The 27,889-nt window shown below is 37.9% G+C and overlaps 1 protein-coding gene across 1 annotated transcript; it reads right to left on the bottom strand.

Moving 5' to 3' along the window:
• Window positions 1–1,427: 1,427 nt before the first annotated feature.
• Window positions 1,428–26,272, bottom strand: HDAC2 (histone deacetylase 2). The gene is made up of 14 exons (XM_050314207.1): window positions 26,109–26,272; window positions 18,724–18,836; window positions 18,274–18,391; window positions 17,270–17,344; window positions 16,830–16,968; window positions 14,754–14,895; window positions 10,388–10,480; window positions 10,178–10,286; window positions 8,614–8,754; window positions 6,811–6,919; window positions 4,582–4,712; window positions 3,538–3,693; window positions 2,748–2,805; window positions 1,428–2,546 (listed from the first exon to the last, which is right to left on the bottom strand). The coding sequence occupies exons 1-14, from the start codon at window positions 26,158–26,160 to the stop codon at window positions 2,516–2,518; spliced, it is 1,467 nt and encodes a 488-aa protein (XP_050170164.1). The 5' UTR covers window positions 26,161–26,272; the 3' UTR covers window positions 1,428–2,515.
• Window positions 26,273–27,889: the final 1,617 nt, after the last annotated feature.

Raw genomic sequence — 27,889 nt, 5'->3', positions numbered from 1 at the left:
TCCAAATCCATGATTCAGTCATGAAAAGGAAAAAGCAGCAATTCCTCCTCAAGACTCTTAAGGCCACAAAAAGCATCTCTGAAGTTAAAGGTGCTGGAACTTGGGCATATATGATTCACTGAAAGATTAAATAAGTCAATTTTCAAAGCAACCTCCTATTCCCCTGACCAAACTCTCTTACCCAATCCTCACAGAGGGGAGGTGCAGGTGATGACCCTTTTACAGGACACAAAGGTTGCAGAGGGAATGTTCGAAATATTAAGTGAAACAGCTTTCTTGGGGTAGGTTGGGTTTTTGGTTTGTTTTGGTTGGTTGGGTTTTTTTTCAGGGGCAGAGATGGGGTTTTGTTTGTTTGTTTATTGGGGGATTTCTGTGTGTTTTTTGTTCTCTTTTTTTCCTTTGTGGTTTGTTTTTTTTTTTTTTAAGGAAAAAGTGAGCTGATCCAATTAAGGGAGAGATAACAAGAGACTTAGGCTAAGAGACCCTTTGTACTTTACCTCTACTCAAATAAAACAAAAAAGCAACACTTCACTGTATGGGTACTATTGGAGTGAGGAGGTTCTCAGTCCAAGCAGAAACATGTCAAAGAGCCCACTGCCAAGAACAGTTCAATTCCTATAAAATCCCCTACTCTTATGTCCCCTTAAATACTGTATTTCAGTCCACTAATTCTACTCCTATAGTTAGTCTTAATTTCCAACAGAACCAGCAATTAATCCACGAAATATTTAAAACTAACAGCATCTTAAACAAGAGAATCACCATCCTCTTTCTAAACTCCAGTCAAAAAGGTAACTAACACTTGAAGCAGGCATTTAAGAGTTCATGGTACTCTGTGTAAAACTGAATTACTTGTAAGGCTTCTCTGTAATCATATATAGGAACAAGTCAGCATAATACTCACATCGCTTGGCAAATTTATTGTTAAAAATTATGCAAATACTAGGGAAGCACTTGTCAGCTAAACTAAACTGCAGCAGATTTTTTTAATACAGAGTCAGACAAACCCTAATGGGAATCTTATGGGTACTTTCCTGGAAGAAAGAATATGGCACAAGTACATGGGTATTGAAAACCCCCAGAATATCTCTCCCTACATGTTTAAGAATCTAAGCCTTATTAAGTTTACCCAAGGGTCCAAATCAAAATTTTCAGAAAGATTAAAAAACCACCCCAAAACATATACTAAAAAGGCATTAAGAAACTGTTCCCCTCCTACAATATTCAAGTAGTCCTAGTTTTAGTGGAAATTGTTCTCATTGGAAAAAAAGCCAAATTTGCCAACACATGACATGCCTTCAGAAGTCTTCACTGAGTATTCCTTTTTGGACAGAAAAAAATGCAGAAATAATTAAAAGTTGTGTATTGGAATTTTAACATGAATGAATCAATTGGGACATATACCACAACCACAGAGACAGAACAGGTTAAAAAAGTAGCAAGAATAATTTTTATTTGAAGAAAAAAGATTAAGTAGCACTGCAGTTCTGCTAACTTCTGTGCTCACTGCTGTAAAATCTTGATACCAAAGCTTATACATTTCATCAAATTTCAACCTGTGAGACAATTGCTGTAGACTGAAAAAGAAAAAAAGAGAATGGGTGCACGCAGGTCTCTGTTTGAATTCAGGCACCAGAACTAACTAATGAATAATGAAGGGGACAGGCAATAAAATCCTTTCTTTTTAATGGGGACAAAGTTTTATGTTGCTCATAGTTGTAGAAAAATTGGAAGGGGCTTCAAGTTAAATCCAAACTTTCAATTTCTTTCTTGCAAGCTTTGGCACATGACCACATACTGATTTCACAAAGAGCAAATGAATCAGTCTTTTAGATAGAAACTGATGGTGGGAAAGGTTCTTGTAAAGTACAAGGCATGTGACTGCAGCTCTAAACATTCACATTAAAACGTGAGTTCATGCAACCATGTTACTCCAACATCCCTTCACCCATTCACTCAGCTTGTTCAAATCTCAAATGTGTTTACACCTCCTGCAGAAGCCACCAAAACGTGTGGAGCCAATGAAAGCAACACAGTTCAACTTGTACGTCCACCAGCTGTCCATTTATATTCCCTAGGTACTCACAGATAAGTACAATTCTGCTTAATTTATGTAGAGTTTTTCCTTGCTGTAGTTCAATGATGGACAAAAGACAACCAAGTACAATTTTTTTTTTTTTTTAATAAAGATAAAATTACAAAAAAGGTAAAATCAGCTCAGGAAAGGCAAATTACTTTAATAGATCAGTTTAGACATTTAACATAATAACTCACATCCATTTTTAAATACTATTACATAAAGCATGGTGAAGAAAGGAATTTCTGCCTCATAATTAGAAAACTCACAATACAACTTGCCAAAAAACAGAACAAAGCCATTTGAAAATAAATACAGTCCATGCCAAATAGTACAAAATGAAATCAGCAGTCTCTCTCCATACAAAAACTTTTCTCCTTTTAGGTATTCTCCAACTCTGGTATTATGTTCTGCAACTGATGAGAGGCTATCTTTTGTTCAAGGGTTGCTGAGCTGTTCTGATTTTGCTCTGTACAAAGGCAAAAATAAAATGTTAAGTTGTTTTACTTTTTTAGAAATGCAATTTTGAATTAGTAGTCATGAGTCTAAAATATTTAGTATTATGAAGAACTTATTATGAAGTGATCTCTACAGAATTTAAAATATTATAAAGTATGGATTTAAGAAACACTCTTCAAAAAGGTGACATCATTAATTAATTAGTGTTTACCCTTTGGCGTCTGTCTTTTCACCACTGCTGTCCTTGGCTTTATCCTCCTCCTTAACATCTGAAAAATCACGAGATTTTAAATATATCGAAAGATGCAAGAAAGCCTTAAAATACTTTAGAAGTAAACAGCATGACCAAGGTTTTTTTTTTTCTAGCCAGAGGGAACTAGCTTTTAAAAGAAGTCACTAGTTACATATTAACATACAGCGTTAAACACATCCCTCCAAAGGAGCGATCTGGGCACAATGCCAAGTGACTGAAAATGCCTCAAGGAAAGGTCTCTCCTGACTGGCCATAGTGACAGCATGCTGTAATGAGACCTGGAGTTCCCATGACCTCTTTGTGGAAGTCTTGTAACTTGAAGATGTATCCTGCTCTTAGAAAAATCAAGAGTCCTTGGAATTAGACTGTCCCCAGAACTCTATCCAGCTTCTGTTTCAGAGAAAATTAGTTGGCTCACTCCACAAACACAAACAGGAACAAACACTTTGTCCAACATATTTCAAGTGAGAACCCTTCTTATCTCTATTTTCATTAAGCAATACAGATCCCTGGCTCTAAGATTTCCAGCTTATGGGGAAGGAACAATATCCCTTGTCTGAAAACACGATTCTAGTGTGAATAGCTGTATCTTGAAACTGATTAATTTAAAATAGGGGCTTTAGATATGATGGAAAAAAATATATCATCTTAACAGCTAATCAACCATCAACAGATAAAACATCTGTCTCCTGGCAGGACTGACATCTGCAGTTCTAAAATACAGGATGAAATCACATCAGAGTCCTACCTGCTTTTTTATCCTCAGTCTCTTTTTTGTCTTCCTCTATCCTGGCTTTCTTTGCTCCTTTCTTATGATCTGCAACATTTCGTCGTCCACCTTCTCCTTCATCTTCAGAATCTGAAAATTCTTCATCACAGGCTATGCGCTTATCAGATGCTCGAACTAGAATTCAGATTTATGACAATAATTAATCAAAAAGTACAACTACAACAGGCCTAATAAAAAAAACCCCACTACTGAAGTAAGAATAGTAATAATATACTATAGTAATTTAAAGCTGATGAACAATACTATGGGTTAAAACAGTATTTTTTGAGATACTCTGGGTCTCTCAACAATATCTTCCAAAAAATAGCTTTACAAAGACACAGGGTGAGAGTGGGGAATATTTTAACATGTATCAAATAAACTTCAAAAGACTGAAAACTAAATCAGAGGAGGAAATACTATGGTTTCAACAGCTTAGAAAATGGACAGAGCACCAATAAGAGGTTACAGAATTATTCCAATCACCATCAAAACAAGTTAAACACAGCAGGAAACCCTTGGCTCTAGGTGAAGAACAACTCAAAGTTCATAGAAAGGTTGTGTTAAAGTGAAGGGTAGTGTTGCAAGTGTGGAAAAATGTCTCACAACAAAAAAGGAAATAAAAGACTTTTTTTCCCCTTAAACACTGTATCTCACTTTACATCAAAGGGGAACATAGTTTCTGTCTTTTGGTATTCACTAAAAAAGTACTGTATTCCTTTAGTTAAAATTCATTGAGACTTCTGAGGTATCTATTATAGATCTGAAACAGCCAGACTATTTCATAAGATGCAAGAAAACATGCTCTTCCACTGCTTCATTAGACACTTCAGCAGGTTCAGATTTGCAGATGGATGCCACCTTAAAAACAATAAGACTGGCAGATCAGCAGCAAAATTTTTTACACAGGAATCAAAACTGCCAGTCTTCCAATACTGCACATTGCTATGCCTACGGTTCTGAACAATTAAATCTAAAATTACTATATTTCAACATGTTCTATCATCAAAAGATATTTCTCACTAGAAATGCGTTTGTCTGGATCTTCTCCATCCTCATCTCCACTGTCTTCATGAACAGCATCTTCAGGAATGGCCTGCATCTGTACACCAGGTGCATGAGGTAACATACGCAAATTCTCAAATAAGCGCTGCCTGTAAGTAACAGACAAGAAAAGTTAATTATTACACATAAGAAACATTTCCTTGAACCTTGTTTTAAGTCTGGAAACTCCGCATACAAATTTAACCTGCTTTGCCTTAGAGTCAGTTTAACTTTTCAATTTAAAAAGAATAGTATGCCAAGTTCAGAAAGTTTTCCATCCCTATGAGATCATTAGTGTCCTCAGTGTACTTGAACATCATTGTCTTAGTACTTTTCAAATACTTCTTTCAATCAACTTCAATTTCCCACAGGGTCAGCACAAGTACCACCCACTTGTGCTGAACTGGCAACAGTATTTCTCTGTTTATAATCAGAGTATCAACTCGGATAATAAAATACCCTCTAGTTTCTTAGAAAGAAAGTCAGACATTTAAAGCATGATGACTTCTCAGCTGTGTGCAGCAATGACATCAGGGTCAAAAGTAACCCACTGGATAAGATTCCTTACTGGTTGTTTCAGGGAGAACAGAGATAAGTCCTGTCCTGTCTAAGCAACCTGATGTGATGGACGTCATATTCCAAAGCACCACGCGCAGGAACAGGAAACACACTGGACTTCTCTTGGGACTCAAAATTATCATTCCAAAGTGCAAGAAGAAAGCAAGGTTTGGCAAGCACCAAATATCAGCATTTGCAACAATTATATCAGTATTCCTCTGCACAATTTGAAAGGCTAAGGAGTAACTGGTGATTTTTGGAATCTTTAGTCTTTGCCTCTGTTTAAGGCACATGACCTGGTAAAGTAGTTTCACCAATCCAAGGAGCTCCCTAAAGCCAGGTCTCTGTGAAAGCTCACAATGAACTGAAGGAGGATCCTTGGAAATGACAGGTCAGTGATCTTGTGGGTATAAGAATGTGAGATTGTGTGTTTTCTATTGACAGAGATACAATCTGTGCCCAGGGATGCAGCAGCAAGTTTTGCAGTCTACTCGTAGCACAAAAGCTCAACAATGTAAAACACAGAGCAAACAGCCTGGTAGATCACCAGCTGGAGCACTACATTACCACTGAGAAATTTTTTACAATTACACTCGTGAAAAACAAGTGTACTTTTTTCCCCTTTTGAATGTTATTAAAAACTAAACCCTTTTACTTGATTGAGATTTATGTATTTGTGCTATGAATACCCATCACAGTCGATACATCAACCACTTCAAAAATTAGTATTTTAACCGCTTTGGTGAATTTTGCAATTTCAGAGTTTAAAGGTTATAGCAGTACTGGCAAACTTAAACAGGTAATTTCACATCTTTAGTCATCTATTTTTGGTAACCGAAAGAAATCCTGTGAACTGTTAACAGCCTGTTAAAATCTGGGACAGGGATGGTAGTTTATTTTTTTAAACCCAGAGCAAGGACAAACCATGGTAAGCAAAGGGTACTTTAGGTTAACCAATTATCTACTGTCAGCTCAGTACAGAATCGATTGTACATATTCATTACTCCATCCCTGAAGTAAAATATTTGTTTCCAATCAAAACTTCAAGATGTGAGGAGTATCAAAAGTGGCACTGGTTAAAAACACATATCCACCACAGCTTGGCAACAAGCACTGCTCAAACCCTGTGGATTTGTCAAACCACAATCATTTAACTGCCTGCATACATATCATTGTCTTTCCAAAGTTTTGGATGTTCAAGCTCACATAGGACTTTTTATTTTTACAGCTGACATCTACAAAGAATGACAGTCTCAGTTCACATTTAGATACAGGGCTGAGAATTACAAATCCTAATCATCATGGGACACCAACTTCTTTCCTGGCAGGATAAGCTTTCTAAAAAATTAGAATGGGAACCCATGCAAAACAGTCATCTTTCTAGTTGTTGGAAAAATTAAAAATCCAAGCTGGGTCATAAATTTTCATATTTATAGTCACAAGACTTCATTAGCATACATACTGTTGTAAGAAGAGAGTTCCAAAAACCCCCTCTTTGACAGAAATAAAAAACATGTCAAATCTATTCAGTACTTATTTTTAGTGTGTAACTGAGAATGGCATTCAGTTTTCAAAAGTGCCTAACAATTAAACTTCTGGAAAAACATGATCCACGTGACCTACTTGATAAATAAGATAATAATTACTTACTTGATCTTCTCCATATATTCTGGTGTATTCTGATTAGTCATATTTGAAGGACTAATATGAAGCTTGAAGTCCGGACCGAAATACTCAAAGTAGTCATTATATGGCAACTCTATAAACCAAAAAACAAGACAACTTTGTGACTCCAAAAAGATTTTAAATACAACAGTAGATTTGATAGGGTTTTACTTAGAGAACTATCAAACCTGAAGCATTCGGGTAAGTAATTCTTGAGCATTACCTGAACTGTTCAGTGTTTTTCCTCTAAATTATTCAATAAATGAAGTTAAATTTGCTGGCAAAATACAAAGGAAAAGATCTACTGCAATCACACATTTTTTATTTTAAAATTAGTCCAATTTGAAAAGCTTGAGTGAACAATTCAAAATATTCTTTCAGAAAAACCTTTAATACTCATTCCTAGGTTGAAGATCACAGCTAGTTCAATACCCTTGGTAAGGGCTGCACAGTGGTTCAGTGCTACCCACGTCTGCCTGTTTACCCCCTTCCCGCACTTTATTTTCACAGATAGTAGTCCCCTGACTGGAACACTGAATCACCAAAATGAAGGTGATGAAGACTTCATAGCCAGGACAACAGTAGTTTTTATATTGAATATGACCAAATCACTCCAGATAAATAAAGAGAAAACTAAAAAAAAACCCACAGAACTCTTAAGAAATAAGACACTGAAATCCATTTTTAATTGAACCCTTTATCTTTCTTCATCTATGATTATTAGAGGATAAGATATCTTGTTAGGTGGACAGAAAGCGGAGAGGAAGACTAAGTTGCCATTGCAACATTTAGAAATGCACTGCTATTTCTCAGAACAGATTAAAGATAACAGGAACCCAGAAAGTTGAGAGGAACGTTAAAAAAATCCAAAAAACTTTGTATACATATACACAATTCACTGAAAGGGGCATGCTAATGGAAAAAATATCCCAAGATAAGAAAATACTACTGTCTCTTCAAAAGCTTCAACTGACAAAGAATATTTGTTGACAAGAAAGATGGAAAATATACATTTTGAAAGGCACAGTCCAAATAGTCTTCTCTCAATGACAGCAGCATTCCACTCAAGTCAGACAGAAACACTGAATATACCAAGTGATACATGAATAGTAAAGTTTATCAGCAAAAGCTGCAATCCAACATGGAAAATGCCAGTGATTGATGTGCAACCATCCAGTCCAAATATTGATTTTATATAAAAGACATTCCAAAAACACGTCCAGGAGCATATTTGGCCAGAAGTAAGCGGAGCATAGGATCTTTGGGGATCTTCCTCAGAGAAATTACTGGTTTTAAATTTTTTTAGATAGCTTATATAGCCAAAACTGAGCAAAATGGAAGAGTGGAAGTCCATATACTTTCACAGCTACTTTTAAGTCAGATACAATAAGAAACAGTAGTTTTACTATGTAAAGTGGACACTTGCATACTCGCTAATTTCTTATGAATACCATGTCTGTGCTGCAGCAGTATATGATTTATCATATTGATGATATTCATACGAGACATACTTACAGGTAAGGTTCCATAAGTTTTACATTTTGAATTTTCAAAAAATGATCCACTCATTTAAAACTCTTGCTAAGGCATAAAAAAAAGCACCAAATACTTACGTTTATTTAGTGCGTAAGACACTGAAAATTTATTGGCTAAATCCTAACAATAACTTTCCACACAGTTTACTCTAAACTGATGCATTAGAGCTATCTATAGACATATCTATCTGTTCATTTAAAACCTCCCATGATTATTTCTTAATAAAATATTAATTTGAGTATTAATATTTACCATTAGGAATTTCACAATCTAAGGCAACAGCAGTTTCGTATGTCCAGCATCGAGCAACATTACGAATCGTATAGCCTCCTCCTCCTAACATCAGCAATGGCAAGTTAAAAGTCTTTACAACTTCCACACATTTAGCATGACCTGTCAAACAAAAAGGGAGTTGACAATATATGCAAAGTATCTGCTGAACAGAAAAATATATAATGAACTATTTAATCAGACATATGCAGTCACACTCAACAAGGACTGAATTGATTCAAACAGAACTGTCTCCCCCTAGAGCTAAGCACAACCTCACAAGAAGTCAAAACCTACAGATGAGAAATGTACAAAATACAATGAACATCATCCACCCCAGTCTTCAGAGATGCATGATGGTCTATTGTTGCTCTGAAATAATCTTAGAATGTTTAGTGTTTTGTCTTTTCATAACTCATGTCATACACAATGACAAATCTAGGGACAATTTGTCAATCAAATGCAATAGGGTAAGAAGGGAAAACAAAATCAGTACTCGGTCCTTTCTACTTCTAAATTTGAACCTGTATTAGAGGTTGCTAAGTCTTGCTTACAGAGTGAACTGGTGCCAAGACAGTACACACTCCAGGGAGATACAGCATACTGAAAGGCATCTGTAGGAGGCAGCAGCTCTCTTGGTTTCCAAGATATGTAAGATGGAAAAAAATCTGAGCTGTATGGGCAACTGAAGTAGCTTTGCCACCTGGTGCAAATCAAGAAAAGAACCCTGAAATACTGCAGACCCAACAGACACTATACTGTATTTTGCTGCCTACAAAGCTCTAATTGTCTCATTAAAGAAACTGAATAAAAACAGGAAAACCCAGAAAATTAATGATTCCAACAGGCTGGATTCAAGGCTTAGCAAAAGTTCAACATACATTTAACATTTTGTCACTTAAATAAATAATAATAATAACAGTAATATTTATGCTATTTGCTAAATTAACACCTTTATCCCAGTTTTGAGAATCACAATTTTGGATAGAAATTTAAGTAATCCTAAAATAAAGTAATTCTATGAAAATTAATGAAAAATTAATGCAAACATTTGGCTCTGTATAACAAACACCACTATAAATTTAGCAATGCTGAGAGTCTTCTCATTTCAGTAATACCTATTTTACACCCAACAAGGTGTTTGATGTTTAGCATCTGTAGTCCGACTAAGTGGACTGCTAACTAGTTTTCTTATTTGATCATCATTATCTGCGTTGCAGACAACTGTTGTCCTGTCATTCCAGGACGCTGCTTTAAAGCTACAGAAAGCCTGTACGTAGAAGTAAGGGAATCACTTGAGTGGCTAGGAAGCACATGGAAAACCAAGCTTCTTTACTTTTTTAGATGGACAAAAAGAAATAGGCAACTTCTGGGTTTCTTTTGGCCATCCCTGTATAGCAAAGAAAGAGGTGATTAATCATAGTAATGAACAAAATCTTTGTGACTCCCGTCCTCATCATGCAAGTGTCTCGAAAAACAGTATGAGGGGTAGAGGTTTCTATTAAGTAAAAAGTTACAGATGACAAACAGACACTTTTCTGTTTACCTTTAACAGTAAGATTAAAGCATCCCAGCCTATCACCAGACAGTGAATCTGCTCCACACTGTAATACCACAGCACTGGGCTGGTACATCTCCATTACTTTGGATATAATCTACAATCAACATAAAACAGCAAGTCATTAACTGACATTGTGAAAATAAAAGTAAACTAGTACCTTTGCAGAGAGATTAAAACACAAAAAAAAGTACTCACTGGTTTGAATATTTGTCCATATGATTCATCATCTATACCATCCCTCATTGGAAAGTTGACCGCATAGTATTTGCCTTTTCCAGCACCAATGTCCTATAGGTAAAGATGACAATACTTTAATACAAACACAGAATGCTATCATGGAAAAAGTCTACACAAGTCTGCTGAGCAATTCTGTGTCATTATACATATCTGTGAGGGATAAGAGGCAGAGTTTACTTGGTTCATGTTCTCCCATAAAAGAATTCTGAAGTGCAGAAGTTGTACACTAAGACTAAAACAACAAAAACACTCAATTTTTTAATTCAAGGATTTAAGACAAAAAGATAAATCATAACTGTTTACCCTGGTAAAAATAGTTAAACAAAAAAAATTGGTACGAAAACCAAGAAGAGCAACATGATAAGCAAGTTTTCAGTGTTGTATAGAATATTTGGACCTAAAGAGGTTTTTAAAACCATATTATTTGCCCCAAACATAAGATGAAGCAGCTGCAGCATAAGGGAGCGAAGAAAAATCAAACTGAGGCCACTTACAGGTGCCCTTGGAGAAACTGAACTTTTTAAACAAACAAACAAACACAAAAGAACTTGTAAATTATTCTCAGTTCCATCAGGTGTCAAGACAGGAACTTTAGTAGTTTATCCCACTAGCTTTCCTAGATAACCTATGCATTAGAAGTTCTTCACAAAAAAAATAATCAAGTGAATATACCCTGAATCCATCCACACAAAGATGTCTGCTTGATCCATATTTGCATTTCTTCCCTTTATTTCATCACCAAGACACATAGAAGTCCAGTCTGCTCCAGTCTACAGAGCAGTTTTCTGCCACTAATAAAGGTGTAGTGCAGCAGACAGAATTAGTCTCTTCAGTATGGTTCTCAGCTACTATTAAACAGCAGCTCTGCAGAAAGATCTGCATGTCAGGTCCAACATCCTTGAAAAACTACAAGCCACATGTAGGATAACCCAGCAAAACAAACACTAAGCTTCTCGACACTTTCTACTGAAAGAGTCATGGACTTTTTCCCTCTTCCTGAACAACGTCTCCTTAGCATTAAATGCCACAGTAAAGTGCCACTTTCACTAAATATTTTTAACTGGAGTGGGTGAGGGGAAACAGGTGGACATGGGGAGGGCAACAAATGCCCAGTGAAGCATAAACACAATGCTGACAGTTGACTTTCTTTGTCACCAGAACACTATTCATATTCCATACAGTACTGCAAGACTAGTAACACTGAAGACCCTTGCTGAACTCAACTCTGGATGATTTGAAGCATAAATTATCCACAATCTCCCCAAGTGAATAATCTAGGCTTTAAGATGCTGAATTTTCTGAGGTGATCACAGAATGGTCAAGGTCAAAGGGACCTCTGAAGCTCATCTAGCCCAACCTGCAATAACACAGGTTTCACAGGATCACACCCAGGTGGGTTTTCAGTATATCCAGGAGACTCAACAACCTTTTTGGACTACTAGAGTGCTCTTGTCACCCTCAAAGCATTTCTGTTTGGGCCCACTGACCCTTATTCATTCACTGGGCACTACCCAAAAGAGTCAGGTCCTATCCTTCTGACACCTGCCCTTGAGATATCTGTAAGCATTGATGAGGGTTTTCTTTTGACCAGGATGAAGAGGGTCAACTCTGTTAACCTTTCCTCATAAGAGAGATGCTCCAGTCCCTCAATCATCTTTGTTGACCTCCACTGGATCCATTCCAGGAGCTCCATGTCTCTCTTGAGCTGGAGAGCCCAGAACTGGACACAGCACTCTAGATGTGGCCTCAATAGGGCTCAGTAGAAGGTGAAGGATCACTTCCCTTGACCTGCTAGGCCACACTCTTCCTGATGCACTACAGGGCATCAATGGCCTTCTTGGCCACAAGGGTACACTGCTGGCTCAGGTTAACTTGTCCATCTGGACTCCAGGTCCACAGAGCTGCTTTCCAGCAGGTCAACTCCTAATCTGTTCATAAGGTTATTCCTCCCCTTGCCTTGCTTTACAGATTAAAAAGAGAAAAATCATTGAATTGATCGTATGCTAAAACACAGCAAAGTCAAATGATCACACTATTTCCCACTAAACAGAGTAGTTGCTTGAGCTATTCAACAGATGCCTTCTGTAACTGATACTTGCACTGGATATAAAGATTAAAGAAACAATATAGCATTCTGGTAGCTTCCCATTCACCTACAGATCAAGCTGCCTCACTGGACCTGGGCCTCTCTGCAAAGCAACTTATCTATCTATATAAATGACAACTTAGTGCTATCGTCTAAGATGTGTACAAGGTCAAATAACTTACTAAGGACACTGGAAGTTTAGACTGAACAATACCTTCCGTAGAAAAGGGATGAATGCTGTTGAACTAGAAAATCTCAATGAGATTCAGCTATGCTGATGGAGTACCAATTACAAAATCATTATCTGAGACATGATTTGTTCGCAAATCAAATAAGTGTAACCTGATCAGCAAACTAGATCACCTAACTAAATAATTACAGAAACAAGCTGGAATACATGCCATCGACAAAAATATAAGATTTGGCTGTAAAGGTTGATAAAAATAATCATCAATGGCAGATCAAGTTAGGCCGAAGCAAGTAGCACAATACTAGCCTCCAGAAGGAATACTGACTTTTCAGAGAATTAGTTCTTCCTTCAGTTCTACTAGCTTTTCAAGCTCTGGAGATAGGGAAAAGCTACTTTTTCCTGAGGGGATGTAATAATTGCAATAAAGACTGTATGCAGAAAACAATCATTTCAAAATACTAGCTGGTAGTGCAGAATAAAAGTTACCATGTCTGAGGTACTGTTTGTCACTGACACTGTGCCAAAAAATAAAAAAATCCCAATAACACACAATATTCTTCTATTTATTTAAACTGTGTTATCTTTAAATTCTTTGTTCTGGGTGTGGTGAGGTGAAGAGTCCATAAACTTCTCTGTCAATGGGAAGTGCTGCTTCTAAAAAGCCAACATATCTAGCCCTTAAAAAAAAAAAAAAAAATCTAGCCAAATTCAGCAACAACAGCTTGTCATGATAAACATTCTGGTCTGAGCTGCTTTTTGTTTGAAGCACCACTACCACCTTGTGGCCAGTCAAGTTAAACCACACAGACAAAAACTCTAACCTGATTTCTACCGAAATCAATTTAGAACACAGTTTAACAGAATCTAACAGCCACAGTAATATTCAGTTTCTACAACCACACTGAAACGAATGCTTAGCATCCCACTGGGTTAAAGCTCAACTTCCACTTATTCCTGTGTCCTCTGGGTATGATCAGTGCACTGGAAAGTACACATTTCAGGAGTGTTAACCAAAACACAAGCATTTGTATCTCATTAATCAATTTAAAGATAGTAGAAAAACAGTGAATTGTTTCCAGCACACCACTTTTGTAGGTCAATTTTTCAGAAGTGTTTACAGTTTTTAAAAAAAGTTTCTAACTCTGTGTATAAACTGATGTGCAAAGTTCTTAACACCAGAGGTGAGACTTATCCTGAGAGTGCCTCTGATAAAACAGGTTTAATTTATGAGTTTGAAGCTAGGAATATATTAATCCTAATACTTGAAATACTTGTGAAGTAGAACAATTTCCTCTTCTAATAGACAAAAGTCTACCATGAGGAATGACTAACTTAAAATTATTATGAAAGGTCAGGAAAATTTGGTTTCCATTCTTAGCTTTGCCAGAGATTCTACAACAGCTCAAATATTAATTTTTCACAGGCAAATGTTCCCTCTCTCAGGCTGCTATATTGCTCAGTATATAATTGCCTGTGGGGCATGCTAAAGTTCTTAGGTAGTGATCAGCATGAGAATTCAAAACAAACTATGACATAAGAAATATTCCAAAAATGAGCCTACTCATATTACTAGCCAAATAGAACACAGTAAATTTAAACTGAAACTGAAGCTTTGTGACTATTAAAGGTGTGGCATGTGTTATTCTAAAATCTGAAATAAGTTTTGAAGGCATGTGATCTCCAAACAGCTACTTTTCACTGTAGATGCAGAACTGAAATGTACAGATAATTATAAATATACCACACTGTCTTCTTACAGACATCTCCAAAATTTGAGTGCATTAAACTAATGATATTTGAACAAATATTTCAGCCAATTTATCCAGAAATTAAGGTGCTGATTTCACTTAGAAGTCCCCACTGTCCTGTATTATTTTTCCTAGGATTCCTTAACAAATCTATCACTCTAGACCAACATACTTTCTGAAAACTTACTGCTGTATACCATTATTGGACACAGTTATTGTAGTCTAGTGCTGCAACAGTATCTACAAGGAAGAGAATAAGAGAGAATTTATCACCTAATGAAATTTCATGTTCAACCTTACCCTAAGGTCTCCTGTGCCTGGAAAATATTCTCCATACTTATGGAATGATACTGTCATGACACGATCTGTGGTATAAAATGCTTCTTCAACACCATCACCATGATGGATATCAATATCAATATATAACACTCTTTGGTGATACCTAGGAAGAAAATAACATGAGAAATCATTGTTATCTGTTATATTCATAATAGACTGATATCGAACAAGAAAAAAAACTAGTGGAAAAAAAACCACAACCAGACACTAAAATCCAAGATTACAATAATTTTGATGATTTTGGTTGACGCAACCATACGCTCTCAGAATTCTCAGTACAGTTTGAATAGTAAAATTAGTAAGTTTATCTTAATCAAAATAAGTAATGTATCTAGTATTTACCCCAACTCATCTCACTCTGTAGAAGCCATACCTTGTGCTTCTGCTCACAGCACTTTGCTGTTCACATCGGCTGAATTCATCCCTCACATGGCATTTCTTTCTGCCTTCTCAATAATTAGCAACAGTCTGTGTTCTGTAAGCCCGCAAAAATTAAATTTAAATACTTGTTTTCCATTGACCTTTCTTCTTCACTTCTCCATCTTGTAAAGATAGGGACATTCTTACTTTCAAGTGTATTACACTTTCTATTTGCATAAATTTATTACACTACCGTTTAGTATTTTCCTAAATATTGCAAATTTCAGGTCAGTTTGAGATAGATGAAGAAACCAGTGGTTTAAAGCCTTAGAGCACTGGAAACAGTATCATCCCTTAAACTCTATGTTTTTTAATGAAGAACAAAGTCTGTCAACATCAAAAGATGCATTTTCATCATGCTTTGTGGAGTACTATAGAATATGAGTCTGAGCAGCCATAATTTCGGGGACAGTTTCCTGTGGTTACATAACCTATAACTATTTGCAAGATTCCTTCCTTCACATTCACATTGAATGTGAAGGACTGGATCACAGAAAATCATATCACATCATATCATATATCATTTCATTTCACTACGTAGGCTGTAGAGACAGCTCCTGAATATATGCCGCACATTAGAAAGAATGTCTTAATATGTTAACTACTTGTTAGTGTCTTTATAGAAACCTTTTCCATCTCTAAACTTCCAGATTACAGCTGTTTCCCCCATTCTTTACCAGCAAACTCAGCTGTTCCATTCATAAGAGTCAAATACCTAGAATATTTCTTCAAATAAATGAGATTTCTGTGTTATTAGAAGGGATACAGCCTTCTGAAGTGGTAAAAACACCATTCAGGATTTAGAATTTTAGTGAAACATTACTGCTTGAAGTTAATTATACGATCACTTTTTCATTACTCCTCATTTTTTATTTTGCAGTCACAGAAGCACAGCTGTTATTTCATTATTTATTCATAACAGCCACATTAATTCATGTAATAATCCAGGAAAGCTCAGTGCATGATCTATCCTGAATATTTCTATTTGGTTCAGTAACAACTCAAATGATAGGAAACAAGCAGGCATATTGTAAAACCACATGGATGTAAGATTATGAGCACAATGACTGCCCTAAGGGGTCAGGGTAGCAATCCATGTAGCCTGCTATTCTGTCCCCCTGAGTAGATCAATATTTACAGAAAGCAAGTAGGGCCATCCATTTTCTGAATTCTGCTACTCTAGTACTTCCCCACCATCTAGAATTACAGCACACGGTGTTTTACACAGTGCACTGTTGCTTGGATCTTTAACATCCATTTGCAGACCTCTTGTCCAAGATTACATTTAATCCCTTTTGAACCTCTTGTCGCCGCTTCCTTAAGCCTCCTGTGGCAACAAGTTCCACAAGTTCACTATCCTCTGCATAAAAGATTATTTCTAAATATCTGTTTTAAACCTATCTCCTATTAGTTATCTTTTCAGTTTGCCTGTATTTTAGATTGAACATCTTGATGAAGCCAAACCCATCAGAGATTGGAGCCTTCTTAATTGAAACTGTAGTTCAACATGGGCTATGAAAACTCATTGAAATAATAACTACAATCCATATCTTCAAAATTTAAACACTTAAATTTGACACTTTCTGTAATTTTATCTTGTTCTCATCATAAACTTACTTCAGTAACTCAAGGATGGCAAGCACAATATCATTGACATAACAGAAACCAGATGCCTCCGATTTCTTGGCGTGGTGAAGTCCCCCAGCCCAATTGACAGCCATGTCTGTTTGTTGTCTGTTTAATTTTACTGCCCCAGCTGTAAAAAGACACACAGAAGAATGAAAGAAAATGGAGTCAGAAATTTCTGATGGCCTTTAAATCTGATACATGAAATCATATTTTGTTTTTTAAATAAATTGATCTTAGAACTGATCACTTATCAACACTGAGATACTTAACACAGCTCATATTTTACAGTCTGTAACTGATATAAATAATATATAAATATATCAAAACCCCCTTTACTTGCTTCAGTTTTAAATACGCTATCAAAATTTTAAGTTGCTGACATAAACCTACTAAAGTTACAAAAGAGTTGGCAAACAACCTACACTTACCAACAGAGCCTCCAGTTGACAGCTGACAAAACTCAAACAGGCCGTCAAATACAGGACAATCTTCTCCAACATTAACTGTGTAAGAAATTTATTACTTTTTGAAAACATCGTTCCAACAGCACTGATATACACATGGATAACACGGATGCATAGTTCATTCGGCTTACCCCCCCCCCCACCCCACTTCATTTGTCAGGCTAAATTTCAAACACCGAAAGCAATGTAGAGTCTTTATAGTATAAGATGACTTCAAACTATCTTCTTTTGCCTTTTCTTTTTCCTTTTTTTTTTTTTTAAATTCTTTTTGGTTTCTATGAGAAGATTTGTCTACTCATTAGCAAGAAGTTCGATAGTTTTTAGACTTTTGAAGAAGTGGTTATTAACATGGGTCATGTTAAGAAATGCACAATTACTTAGAAAAATAAGTTGCTGGTAATAAGGCACCAAAAAAAGGTTACAATACCGCCTTTAAAATTGATATAATAGCTGTCATACTGCATTCCTAACAGCACTTTGAGCCTATTCCTATAATTAGAAAAATAAATTAACAGAAAGGGTGAACAGTGAAAAATGTACAATTCTTACTATCTCCCTCTAAGAGGAATAACTTCTTTACGTAACTTAAACACATTTTCACACATTAATTTTTACTTGTCTACTATTCTAAAAGTCATTCTTTTTCATAAAGATTTTAAGGCACTTTTGCAAGCAGCTCACAGCTGAAGTTTAATCTATGCATTAAGCCTTAGTTGTAGTAGTAGTATTTTACATCTAGAATACATCCTGTGAAAGGAGAGGCAAAAATTCTTACATATGCTTAAAGAATATTTTTTCCAAGACAGCTGGTTTGAATGGAAAAGTCCAAAATAGTGTAGCTAAAGGTAGGTCCACATTACTCTTGTTAAGAGTATTTTTCTAACCTCTGTATTGGTGAATATTGAGCTTTAAACAGTGTTAACCATCAAAGTACATACACACAAATTTAGCCTAATGTTGACACTTACATCTCTGCATTTGCTTGCTGTACTCAGACATATTGTCAGGCCTTATTGATCGGAGAAATTTGATATATTCATCACTATGGTACTTGGTCATTTCCTCAGCAGTTGCTTTGTGGGGTCGCTGATAAAAAGAACAAATTAAAGAAATAATCAGAGCACTCTGCAAAATCAGCTAACAATTGACTAAAATAGGCAACTTGAAAGAAATCTCACCTACTCTGAAAGGAAAAAAAGTGATAAAGTGCTGTTTTACATAAAGGACATTACATTCACTCTGTTGTGAATATACAACTTCATTGAATACCATTTCACTTATAAGTAAAAGAGCTCTGAATACACAAAGTATTCTTTATTTCCACTTTCACTTCTCTCCATTTATTTGTGTGACAATACTTGAAGCCCTTTAAAAATAAATAAAAACACTTCAATGGATATTCTGTTGCTTATACTTACATATATTTCCATTTTTCTGTATAAGCCATAGTTTAGCAGCAAGTTATGGGTCATTCGGATCCTGTGAGGTTTCATTGGATGCCCTTGTCCATAGTAGTAGTTTCCAATATCACCTGTCAATATTACACAAAAGAATAGTTATTCATATTACAAAACAAGTTTTCATTGCTACTTAGAAGAATCATTCTCAGAAGATAAGTAAACAGGTACAGTTCCAGAAAACAACAAAAAAAAACCATAAAGGGAGCACTGTCTATTTTAAAAAGGCCACAAGGAAAACAAACTGTCGTATTTCAGAAACAGAGGGCAAAAAAGAGGCTGAATCTAACACTTTTACTATGAGCAGACAATAGTGAGAGAGCAAAGAGAACTACAAGACATGGTTTCAAATCAAGAGTGACGTTCCGGCCCAATAATGGGCCAGAACTGAAGAATAAATAATGGGAAACAGAACTGGAATTAACAGGGAAGTAGAAACTACTAATGACATTGCCACATAACACCACAACAGAGGCTGTAGTAAAACCTACCATTTTGCAGGAGCTGATTTTAAGATCCTCAACCTGTCCTTAACTACTAATACTAGCAGTTAACATTCCAGAAGTTAGCTTCAGATCCATTGTGGCAAATGGATCCACATGCACAAACATTTCCCAGACACCTGCTGCTAGAGATCCACAATAGTTTACAAGGACCTTGTAATCCAGATTATCCTGGCTCTATCAAATTGAAGAGCAACTAGACACTGTATGAGTCATTCACTCAAGAGTTGGACTTGATGATCCTTGTGGGTCTTTTCCAATTCAGAATGTTTGGGGAATATTCTGGGATAACACAATTAAGAAAACAAATTTGACACTCATTTCCAAGAAAAGAATGTCTGCTCTCATGGGCTAGTAGTAAGTTTCCTTGCAAGTTTGAGTACTATTATAACATAGACAACCCCATTTTGAGCACTGATATTCCTGAGATACGAACCATTTTAAACAGAACTGTTTCTGGAAACATAAACAAGCCTAAAATTTATGTCCAGTTGTCAATGGCTTTCAGCTGGAGAATTCTATAGCAACTCCACAACAGCACTTCTTGTCTTTTTGACCATATTTCCCAATAGGATTACTGAACTTTACCTTCTTGAACTTTTTACTTTTCTTTCACATCCTTCAACATGCTCTGCCTTGTCCACTGGGAACAAAAGAAACACTATTTTCACAATGTCATACTATTTTACAAATTTTGTCAGTCAGAGGTAAGAAGCAGCACCACCACAAAACAGCTTTAGTTTCACCTCTTCAACATGAGCTTCGTGGAGGAAGGGTAAATGTCAGCTTGAGGTAGCATCACCAACTACCAAGAAAAACAAGTATTACAGTAAGATTATAAGTCTCAGAGCATTCTAAAATCCTTCAAGCTTTCAGTTTTTGAAGTGATAAGGAGAATAAGAACACTTAAGAAAATAGATATAACCTAATGTAACATAACAAGAAGGTATTTGGAAAAACAACCCCTCAACATCTAGCTCTTTGCCATCCCATAACAATAGAAACACCAAGTTTCATCATGAAGAACTTTGAAGAGCTTGAGAAGGTTAGCACTTTCTGTTAGTTACTAAAACTAGGAGTCTGCAGGTACTTAATGCAAGCCTGCAGGTTTGGTCACATGCAGTTCAAGAGCAAAAGGTATTAAGAATATTAACAAAATCCTTCCTTGCACCAAAAAAATGTTCAAGCATTTTATGAAAGAATACCTTTTATATTTGGTGTTTAGGAAAAATCTATCACAGCTCTTTGAAACTAATGCCTAGAAGATGAAAACCAACAATGCACTAGCTTTACTTTGTTAAGTTCCAGATTTAAAAAAACCTTCAAGATAGTAAGAGCATAAATTGAAATTTTTAAGACAATAGTGAGTATAAACAATATGATGCTTTTGAGGAAACTTCATTCCAAATGCATTTGTGGCTTAAGGAATGTTTTGGGTTTTTTTACAGGCAACTACTTCAGCTTATATAGTACTCACTGACATTTTACTCAGAATGCTGACGGATAGGGAAGCAGACAATTAAGAATTATTTTGCATCTTACATATAACATAGGATCCATTACTTTTCCCATATGTAGAGAAAAAATAAAATTAACAAATTTCCCAAATATACTTGCAACATATCCTTCAATATACTGCAATTATTCAACTAAAAAGATTCAAACTTATGCATATTCTATGTACCATATACTGCAGTAGACACCAAAATAAATAAATCAACAAATTAAGCACACCTTTTAGCTATCATCTTAATTTTTACCAGAAAAGAGAAATTAAAAATAATTGGCACATTGGTAAATTTAACAGGAGTTTATTTAAGCAAATAGAAGATCTGTGGGTGAATATCTGGCAGAAGCATATTGATCCTTCCATTAGGAGGATTAGAGATTAGAGGCCAGCAGTAGTGACTAGCAATACACATCAATATAATACACCTTAGCAACAGGAAATACAATAGCATTTATATCTTTCAGGTCTCAGCATCGGCAGCAAAAAATGGTTTTGGCATTAGCCTCATTAAAAAAAGTAATTCAAATATATAGACAAAAAGTCCATCAAGTTTCAAGGGACTGTAAGTGACGTCTATGTAGGCATGGGTGGGGAAGGAAAAGACACACAAGAAGTATCTTTTTCTTCATTAGCACTTTAATCTTCAACATCACATAACAAAGTGTACCCATTTTGGACTCATCATCCTGTGATGAATGCAAAGGTGTCACAAGTGTCTCCTCCTTTACTCAGTGAAGAAGAAGGTGGTTTCCTGGTACAAACACTTCGTCCACTGATCCTGAAATTTATGTATCTCTTATTCATATACGACAGCCTTATTGGAATACTTTGGGGAGAAGCAATGGGTACCAAGAGCTAGTGTGTGTGAGGATGGGACACTGCCCTCAGCGATGGAGCTAAAAAGCTCTGCGCATCGTGCCAAACTAACTCTGACTGAGCTTATATATGGGAAATGGTACAGTGAGGCCAAGCACACAAGACTGTTACTGCAGATAGTGTGAGTACTTGACCCTAAACTTACTAATACAAAGGTAAAAATCATACAGTGTTATGAGCATATTTATATCACTTACCAGTGTGGGCACACACGGAAAGCGCAAAAGAAAAGAACGTAACTGAATGAAGAAGTGGAGGGAGAAAGTGCAAAGTAGTACATGTAGAAAGTTTGCAAATTTATTAATCTTCCATAACAAGGCTTCCAAGACTGAAATTGACTGTTTTATACCAGTAAAAATGTCAGCTAAATGGCTCTTATTGAAAGTAGCAACACATAGTCTAAGAAATGTTGAGTACTTAACTAAAGAGACAAACCAAGTATGCCAGTATGAGTTTACTGCCCAGCACTTGATGAAAAATACAATACCAACAGGTGACCAGAAGACCCACCTGAAAACTGCTACATACACTGTCATGTTCTGAGTTCAAATATATATATAAAAAAATTGTATCTCAGTTCATACAAGTTACATGCCAAAATGAAGAGCACTAACAAAGAAAAATAAACTATGAATCCCTTGATGAGCATAAGTTTTAGGCATCCACTTCTCTGAGACTTCAGCAAGGCCTACAGATAATATTCTAACACATAGAAAAATACAAGAGGCTACATGTCCTAAAGGAACTTCAACTGTGTCCAAAAACATACAACTGAGCAACTACGAGCTGCTATGTGCCCCAGAGTATATTAGTCTCTCCAGTTACAGAAAAATAACACCACTAAATTTACCCATAACAAAGCAGTCTTAAGTGCCTGAATAGAGGTAAGATATGACATTTATCCTTGTTTTTATACTTTGCAACTTGAAAGTTACATTACTTTGTAACTTTGAAGAGATAAACTGTTAGGTACACAACCTCATTGTTGCTTATTTTTAGTTGCCATGAATGATGAGGTATTTCAGAACTCCACTATGAGCAGAAACCTAATTGCAAAAATAGAAAGCACGTGGAAAAAGTATCTTAATAGCAGTAATTACACTGAATTGACTTTAGTGATAGTAAGAGGTAAACTCACATAAAGATGAATGTAAAAAAGACCATCATCAGTGCCTGACCAGTCCAGCAAATAGCTATTCAAACAGGCCTAAAATTACTGCACTAGTATCTGAAAGGCTGGGCATTTTGTTGTATTTTTAAAATTAAGCAGACAGTAGAAGACTACCAAAGCTCTGACTTTTGAGCCCTGAGCAGAGGCTGGACAACACCACCTGGTTTGGCAGCCACTGCACAAATTATGGATGAATTTCCAGAAAACACTTCAGTTTAATTTTATCTGCAGATGTAAGCTTTAACTAGAAATGCTGCTTAAACAATGTCCAACTATAGTAGCATACTGCCCTACTAAAACAGGTTTAGTCTTGTCTTTACGGGTGGAACCAACCACACTCTGATGCAGATCTCTCAAATTTTTCACGAAGGTAGAGCCTTTTGAACACCCACACTAAATTCTGCACCAGCAGAGATCTAAACAATACTGCTATTGCACTGGCATAGAATAAATACATTCACTCGCTGTAACCATGCGAGCTGCTGCGCGATTCTCTAGAACTGTGCTTTGCTGTACAGGAGCACAGAGTTGGAAAGACCATCTGGGTCGCTTGCTATGGGCAACCTCACAATACATACACCTATCTTGGGAGAGCTGAGCTCCCCGAGCCACAGTGCTGCAAGAACATGACAAGAACTTGAAGACAGATGGTAAGGGACTGAAATAAAAGATATTATATCCTTCCATATCTAGCATGGTTCTAAGCAGTGTGAGGAACACACTTCGCTAAGCTAAGGCCATACACCTATTAAGACTCAAAGTATGTATTAAAAATATTTAAAATAAGATCATCATAGGATTTTAATTCATAGGCTTTTAGTTCTCCCTGTAGTATATTGGCTGAAATTCAAATGAAATTCCTGACCTGAACACAATCACAAGCGATGAAGACCCCAGAAACTGGATGTGGTTGGCTGTCTATTACAAGCAAACTGCGGGTAATGAAATCAAGTTTTGCCTACTCAAAGTCTGTTGGTTCTGAGTATAATATTAAGGTTATTAAAAGTATTAATTATAAAAAAATGTTAAAAATAGTGTGAGAAAGCTTGGCACTTTTTAAACTTAGCACATACAGGCTAATTTAAAAAAGCAACCTTAGATGACAACCATACTGAGTTTCACAAATTTATTGCATGTCAGAAGATAAGGGTATATGCTTCTAGAACTTTTCAACACTTTTTAGTGTATACTTTGGAAGAAACAGAGTAAAAGTATGTGTGGAGGGTCAATTATGACAAAAAATGGTATTTTACTTCAGTTATGATATTCCTTTAGATATACACTACTATCTCAGTTGTGTGCTTGAGGTATCTTTGTATTTTTTTGGTTTGGGTTATTCAAGGCTTCAAATACTCCTTTTGCTATGATTCAATGACTTTCCTGGTATGATACAGTTATGAAACATTCAGAATTGCCAGATGAACCCCACACTAGCATCGGGAATATTTACTGCACATATTAACTCAAAAACTTCCTCTAATAACTATTTCCAAAAGACAGGTAGAATAACTGTTGGATTTTGCAATAAAAATGAGACACCAAAAATATTCCAAAGCTGTTTCTGTCACATATAAAGCATTTATTTTAAGTCACTTTCAAAACAGATCCTATTTTCTCTACATTATTAACTGCTTTTTTTCTAGTCTACACATTCAAGCTACACATGGGCTTCAACTGCCTTATCCTGCCACCTCCAAACTTCTTCCTCTTCCAGTTTCTGCCCTCTCTTCACTAGCCTAGCTTTTTGGTTGTTAATGTGAATCTAACCCTAGCATCGAGTATCAAAATTCAGGGATCACAGGAAAAATGAATATATCAATATCTAGTAAATTACAGCCACTTAATTAAAAAAAAAAAAAAAAAACCACCAAAGCAAACTCGTAAAAAAAAAAAGAAAGCAAATATTAGCAGAAAAAAATCCTCAAAACTATCACTGCTATCTTTCTTTCAACAAGGCGAAAAGTGATTCCTCTTCCCTAGGAAAAGTAAGATCCCAGCTTCACCAAAATTATCCCTAACAGGGGCCTCCTTTCCCCTTTAGGCAGAACAAAGAACCAGAGCTAGCAACAAAGAGAAGGGGGCGGCAACCACCACTCTGCCTCCTTTAGTGTGGTTTAAAAAAAAAAAAAAAAAAGCCAAGACAGGCTCCACAAGATCTGCCATTTTTAAAGAATAGCAGATTTGCTACAGCATCAGACATCTTTGATATCTTAGTGGGTTTAGCCACTCATCTTCATTTCCAAAATGGTGAAAACACCAAAGCGCTATGGCCCAACATCCTCAACCTCCGTTTCCTGGCTACTATCAAGATCAGCCTCAGATGCCATCGCACAGGATTGTTACAATAAGAGGCAATTAAAAAAAAAAGAAAACAAAAAAAAGAAAATCTCTTAACTAATCTGACCAACGAGCTTACAAAAAGGGATAAACCAACTGAAGCTCAAGAAGAAATCGAAAAGTTCTTGCTGCTTTGGCCAGAGAAAACCTCAAATAAGTTGCTGCAAATATCTGAAGCCAAGCAAAGCTTCACGCACTTTTTCGCCGTTTCTGGCAACGCAGATCACAATCCCCCTGTGTCCCCACTAGACAAGCGTGCAAACTCAGAAGGCCTGCAAGCAACTAAAATTTCACTATTGTTAAACACCTACGCACGCAACTTTTCGCGTTTTGCAGGAAAGGAAGCCCGTGGGAGCCAGACCTCCGCTCCGACGCGACCACAGTTTGGGGAACTGGTGGGGGCAGAGTCCCCCTGCCCCTCCGCACCCCGCCCCTCGGTCCGAAAGCTAGACGAAGGGAAAGGCCTCAGCCCAACAATCACCAGGTGCCGGAGCTACACATGGCCTGGACTTTCTTTGCAGGGGAGGAGCCAGACAAGGCAGCTACTCCAACGCCGCCGCGCTCAGCGGATAGAGGGGAGTGTCTCAACTTTTCCTTTTTTTTTTTTTTTTTTTTTCTTCTCCTCTGAAGGGGGTGGGGTGGGAGGGGGTGTGTGTAACAATAGACACAGCACTCACCACTGGGCCCGGCAGCTCCCGACCCGCACCTCGCCCGGCTCCAGAACCCGCAGCCCCCCCTCCGCCATCCCCCGCCCGGCGGCCCCGCGGCTCGGGAGCGGGGGACGGCGGGGACCCCCAGCCACCACGGTGCCGGGACGGGGTGGGGACCTCGGCCCGCGGAGGAAGGGACGCCCGTGCCGGCGGGGCCCGGGGGCAGAGCCTGCCCCGGGCGGCCATTAGAGGGGCGCCCCCCGCTCCTACACACGCGCTCCCGCGCCGGCCCTGCTCACCGTCGTAATAGTAGCAGACTTTCTTCTTGCCGCCGCCCTGACTGTACGCCATAGGGCTGCCGCGCCGGGGCCGAGGGCTGGGAGCGGGAGGCCGAGGAGAGCGCGGAGCCGGCTCGGAGGGTGGGAGGGGGCGGGAGAGCGGGAACTCGCGGCGCCGGGACCGCCAGCAGCGGGAGCGGGCCGGACCGGCGGGAGGGGCCGCTGGCGGGGCGCGCCCAATCCGTCACCGATAGGGGTAGGCGAGGGACAGGAGGATGCAAAGAGGACGCACACGAGCGAGCACGGGCTCCCGCTGCCTTCTCCGTGCCGCTCTCGCGTGGACACAGACGCAACCCTGAGGAAAGAAGCTGGCGGGCTTTCCTCATAAGCAAGTTCTTGGAGACGGCTCTTTCCTTGTCCACCCCCACGGCGCTCAGTGGTACGGTCCCCCCCGGGCGTTCGGGGTGTATCCCCGCCCCCCAGCGGGGACATCTGGCGCGTGCGCGCAGCGGGCGCCCCGTCCCACATGGCGGCTGCGGCGGGAGCGGGAACCGGGACCGCGCCCGGGGAACGGCGGGCACGGCCGTGCTCGGCCCCAGAGCCACAGCAGAGCCCTTCGTCCGCAACCAGGCAGCGCTTTCCGCCGCGCTGGGGCCGATACCTCACCTTCGGCGGGGCGGGGGCAGATTCTCGATAACGCCGGTGCGTCACGTCTTGTCCCCTCCCCGAGTGAGAACTCACCCAGACTGATGTTTTCCACAACAAAAACAGTTTCTGGTTTTCTTTGTTGTTGGGATTTCTTCCTCCCCCCCCCCCCAGTGTTCTTTACAGTCAGTACTCAGGCCCTATTGACAACTGTTGCTCCTCAGTATCCCTATTGTAGTAGTTTAAAGCACACTCCATAGTAACACATAGCAATTTCTCCAAAAATCGACTCCCCGAGAAAGGTTTAATATCTTAGCCATTTCAGTTTGAGATCTACCAGCAGTCTTCTCTCCTTGCTTCAGCTCGGGTACAATCACAGGAGGAAGAAACACAGAAAGTTAACACAGTCACATTTATACTTAGCAATTACAGCTTTTGTTTATTTACGTTGATACAGAGGTTCTCACTTCTTACAACTTGGACTGCTACGTCTGGGGATGCGCATCAGTTACACTAAAGGTTGCCGTTTCTTCAGCTACACTTAGGGACTTGCACTCATAGAAGTCTTGAACAAACCTTTATTGATTCGTGGGAGTCCCTAAAAGTACCTAAAACCCCTGGTTATTGCCACATGTACCTTTTTACTTGATAACAAGCAGATATCTATATAATCTGTGTCACACATCAAAACCTGTGCGTGCCCTAGCACAAGTTAGATCTTTGTTCCCAGAATTAGACAATTTTCAGTCCTAGAGATACCTGACAGGAATCTGTAGCTGAAGAAGTGATAACCTTTTGTGTAACTGATGCACATCCCCAGACGTAGCAGACCTCAAGTTTTAAGACAGGAATCTGTGTCCTGTAGATGAAAATAATATCATTTTATATTGTTAGAGAAAGGCAGCTGTAAAATAAGTTTTTTAACCACATGTATGCACACAACAGCCTGAGGATAAACCTAGGACGCACTAAGAAAAAAGTTCTGGATTTCACCCCGCCCCAAACTTATAGTAACAAAGGGATACTAGATACTATATTATCACGTAGCCAGGTGGGGTAGTATTTTTAAAAAGCTTTTGTTATATTACATTGGAAATTCTCTCTTAGAAATAAGATACAAGAGTGATTTCTACAGCTGAACATACTGCTAACGTGTG

The sequence above is a fragment of the Myiozetetes cayanensis genome, unplaced genomic scaffold (genome assembly GCF_022539395.1).
Source record: "Myiozetetes cayanensis isolate MyiCay16 unplaced genomic scaffold, myiCay2020 scf2-11, whole genome shotgun sequence".
NCBI lineage: Eukaryota > Metazoa > Chordata > Aves > Passeriformes > Tyrannidae > Myiozetetes > Myiozetetes cayanensis.
The sequence above is the reverse complement of the archived record's forward strand: the minus strand, read 5'-3'. Positions and strand labels throughout refer to the sequence as shown.

What these genes read in the sequence shown, in the direction of transcription:
- HDAC2 (XM_050314207.1), bottom strand. Translation starts at nt 26,160, where the DNA reads ATGGCGTACAGTCAGGGCGGCGGCAAGAAGAAAGTCTGCTACTATTAC. An exon ending in AGTCTGCTACTATTACGACG is followed by an intron (nt 18,837 to 26,108) that starts GTGAGCAGGGCC and finishes TAATATTGACAG; the next exon opens with GTGATATTGGAAACTACTAC. An exon ending in CAGGCACAGGAGACCTTAGG is followed by an intron (nt 10,481 to 14,753) that starts GTAAGGTTGAAC and finishes CTTTACCTATAG; the next exon opens with GACATTGGTGCTGGAAAAGG.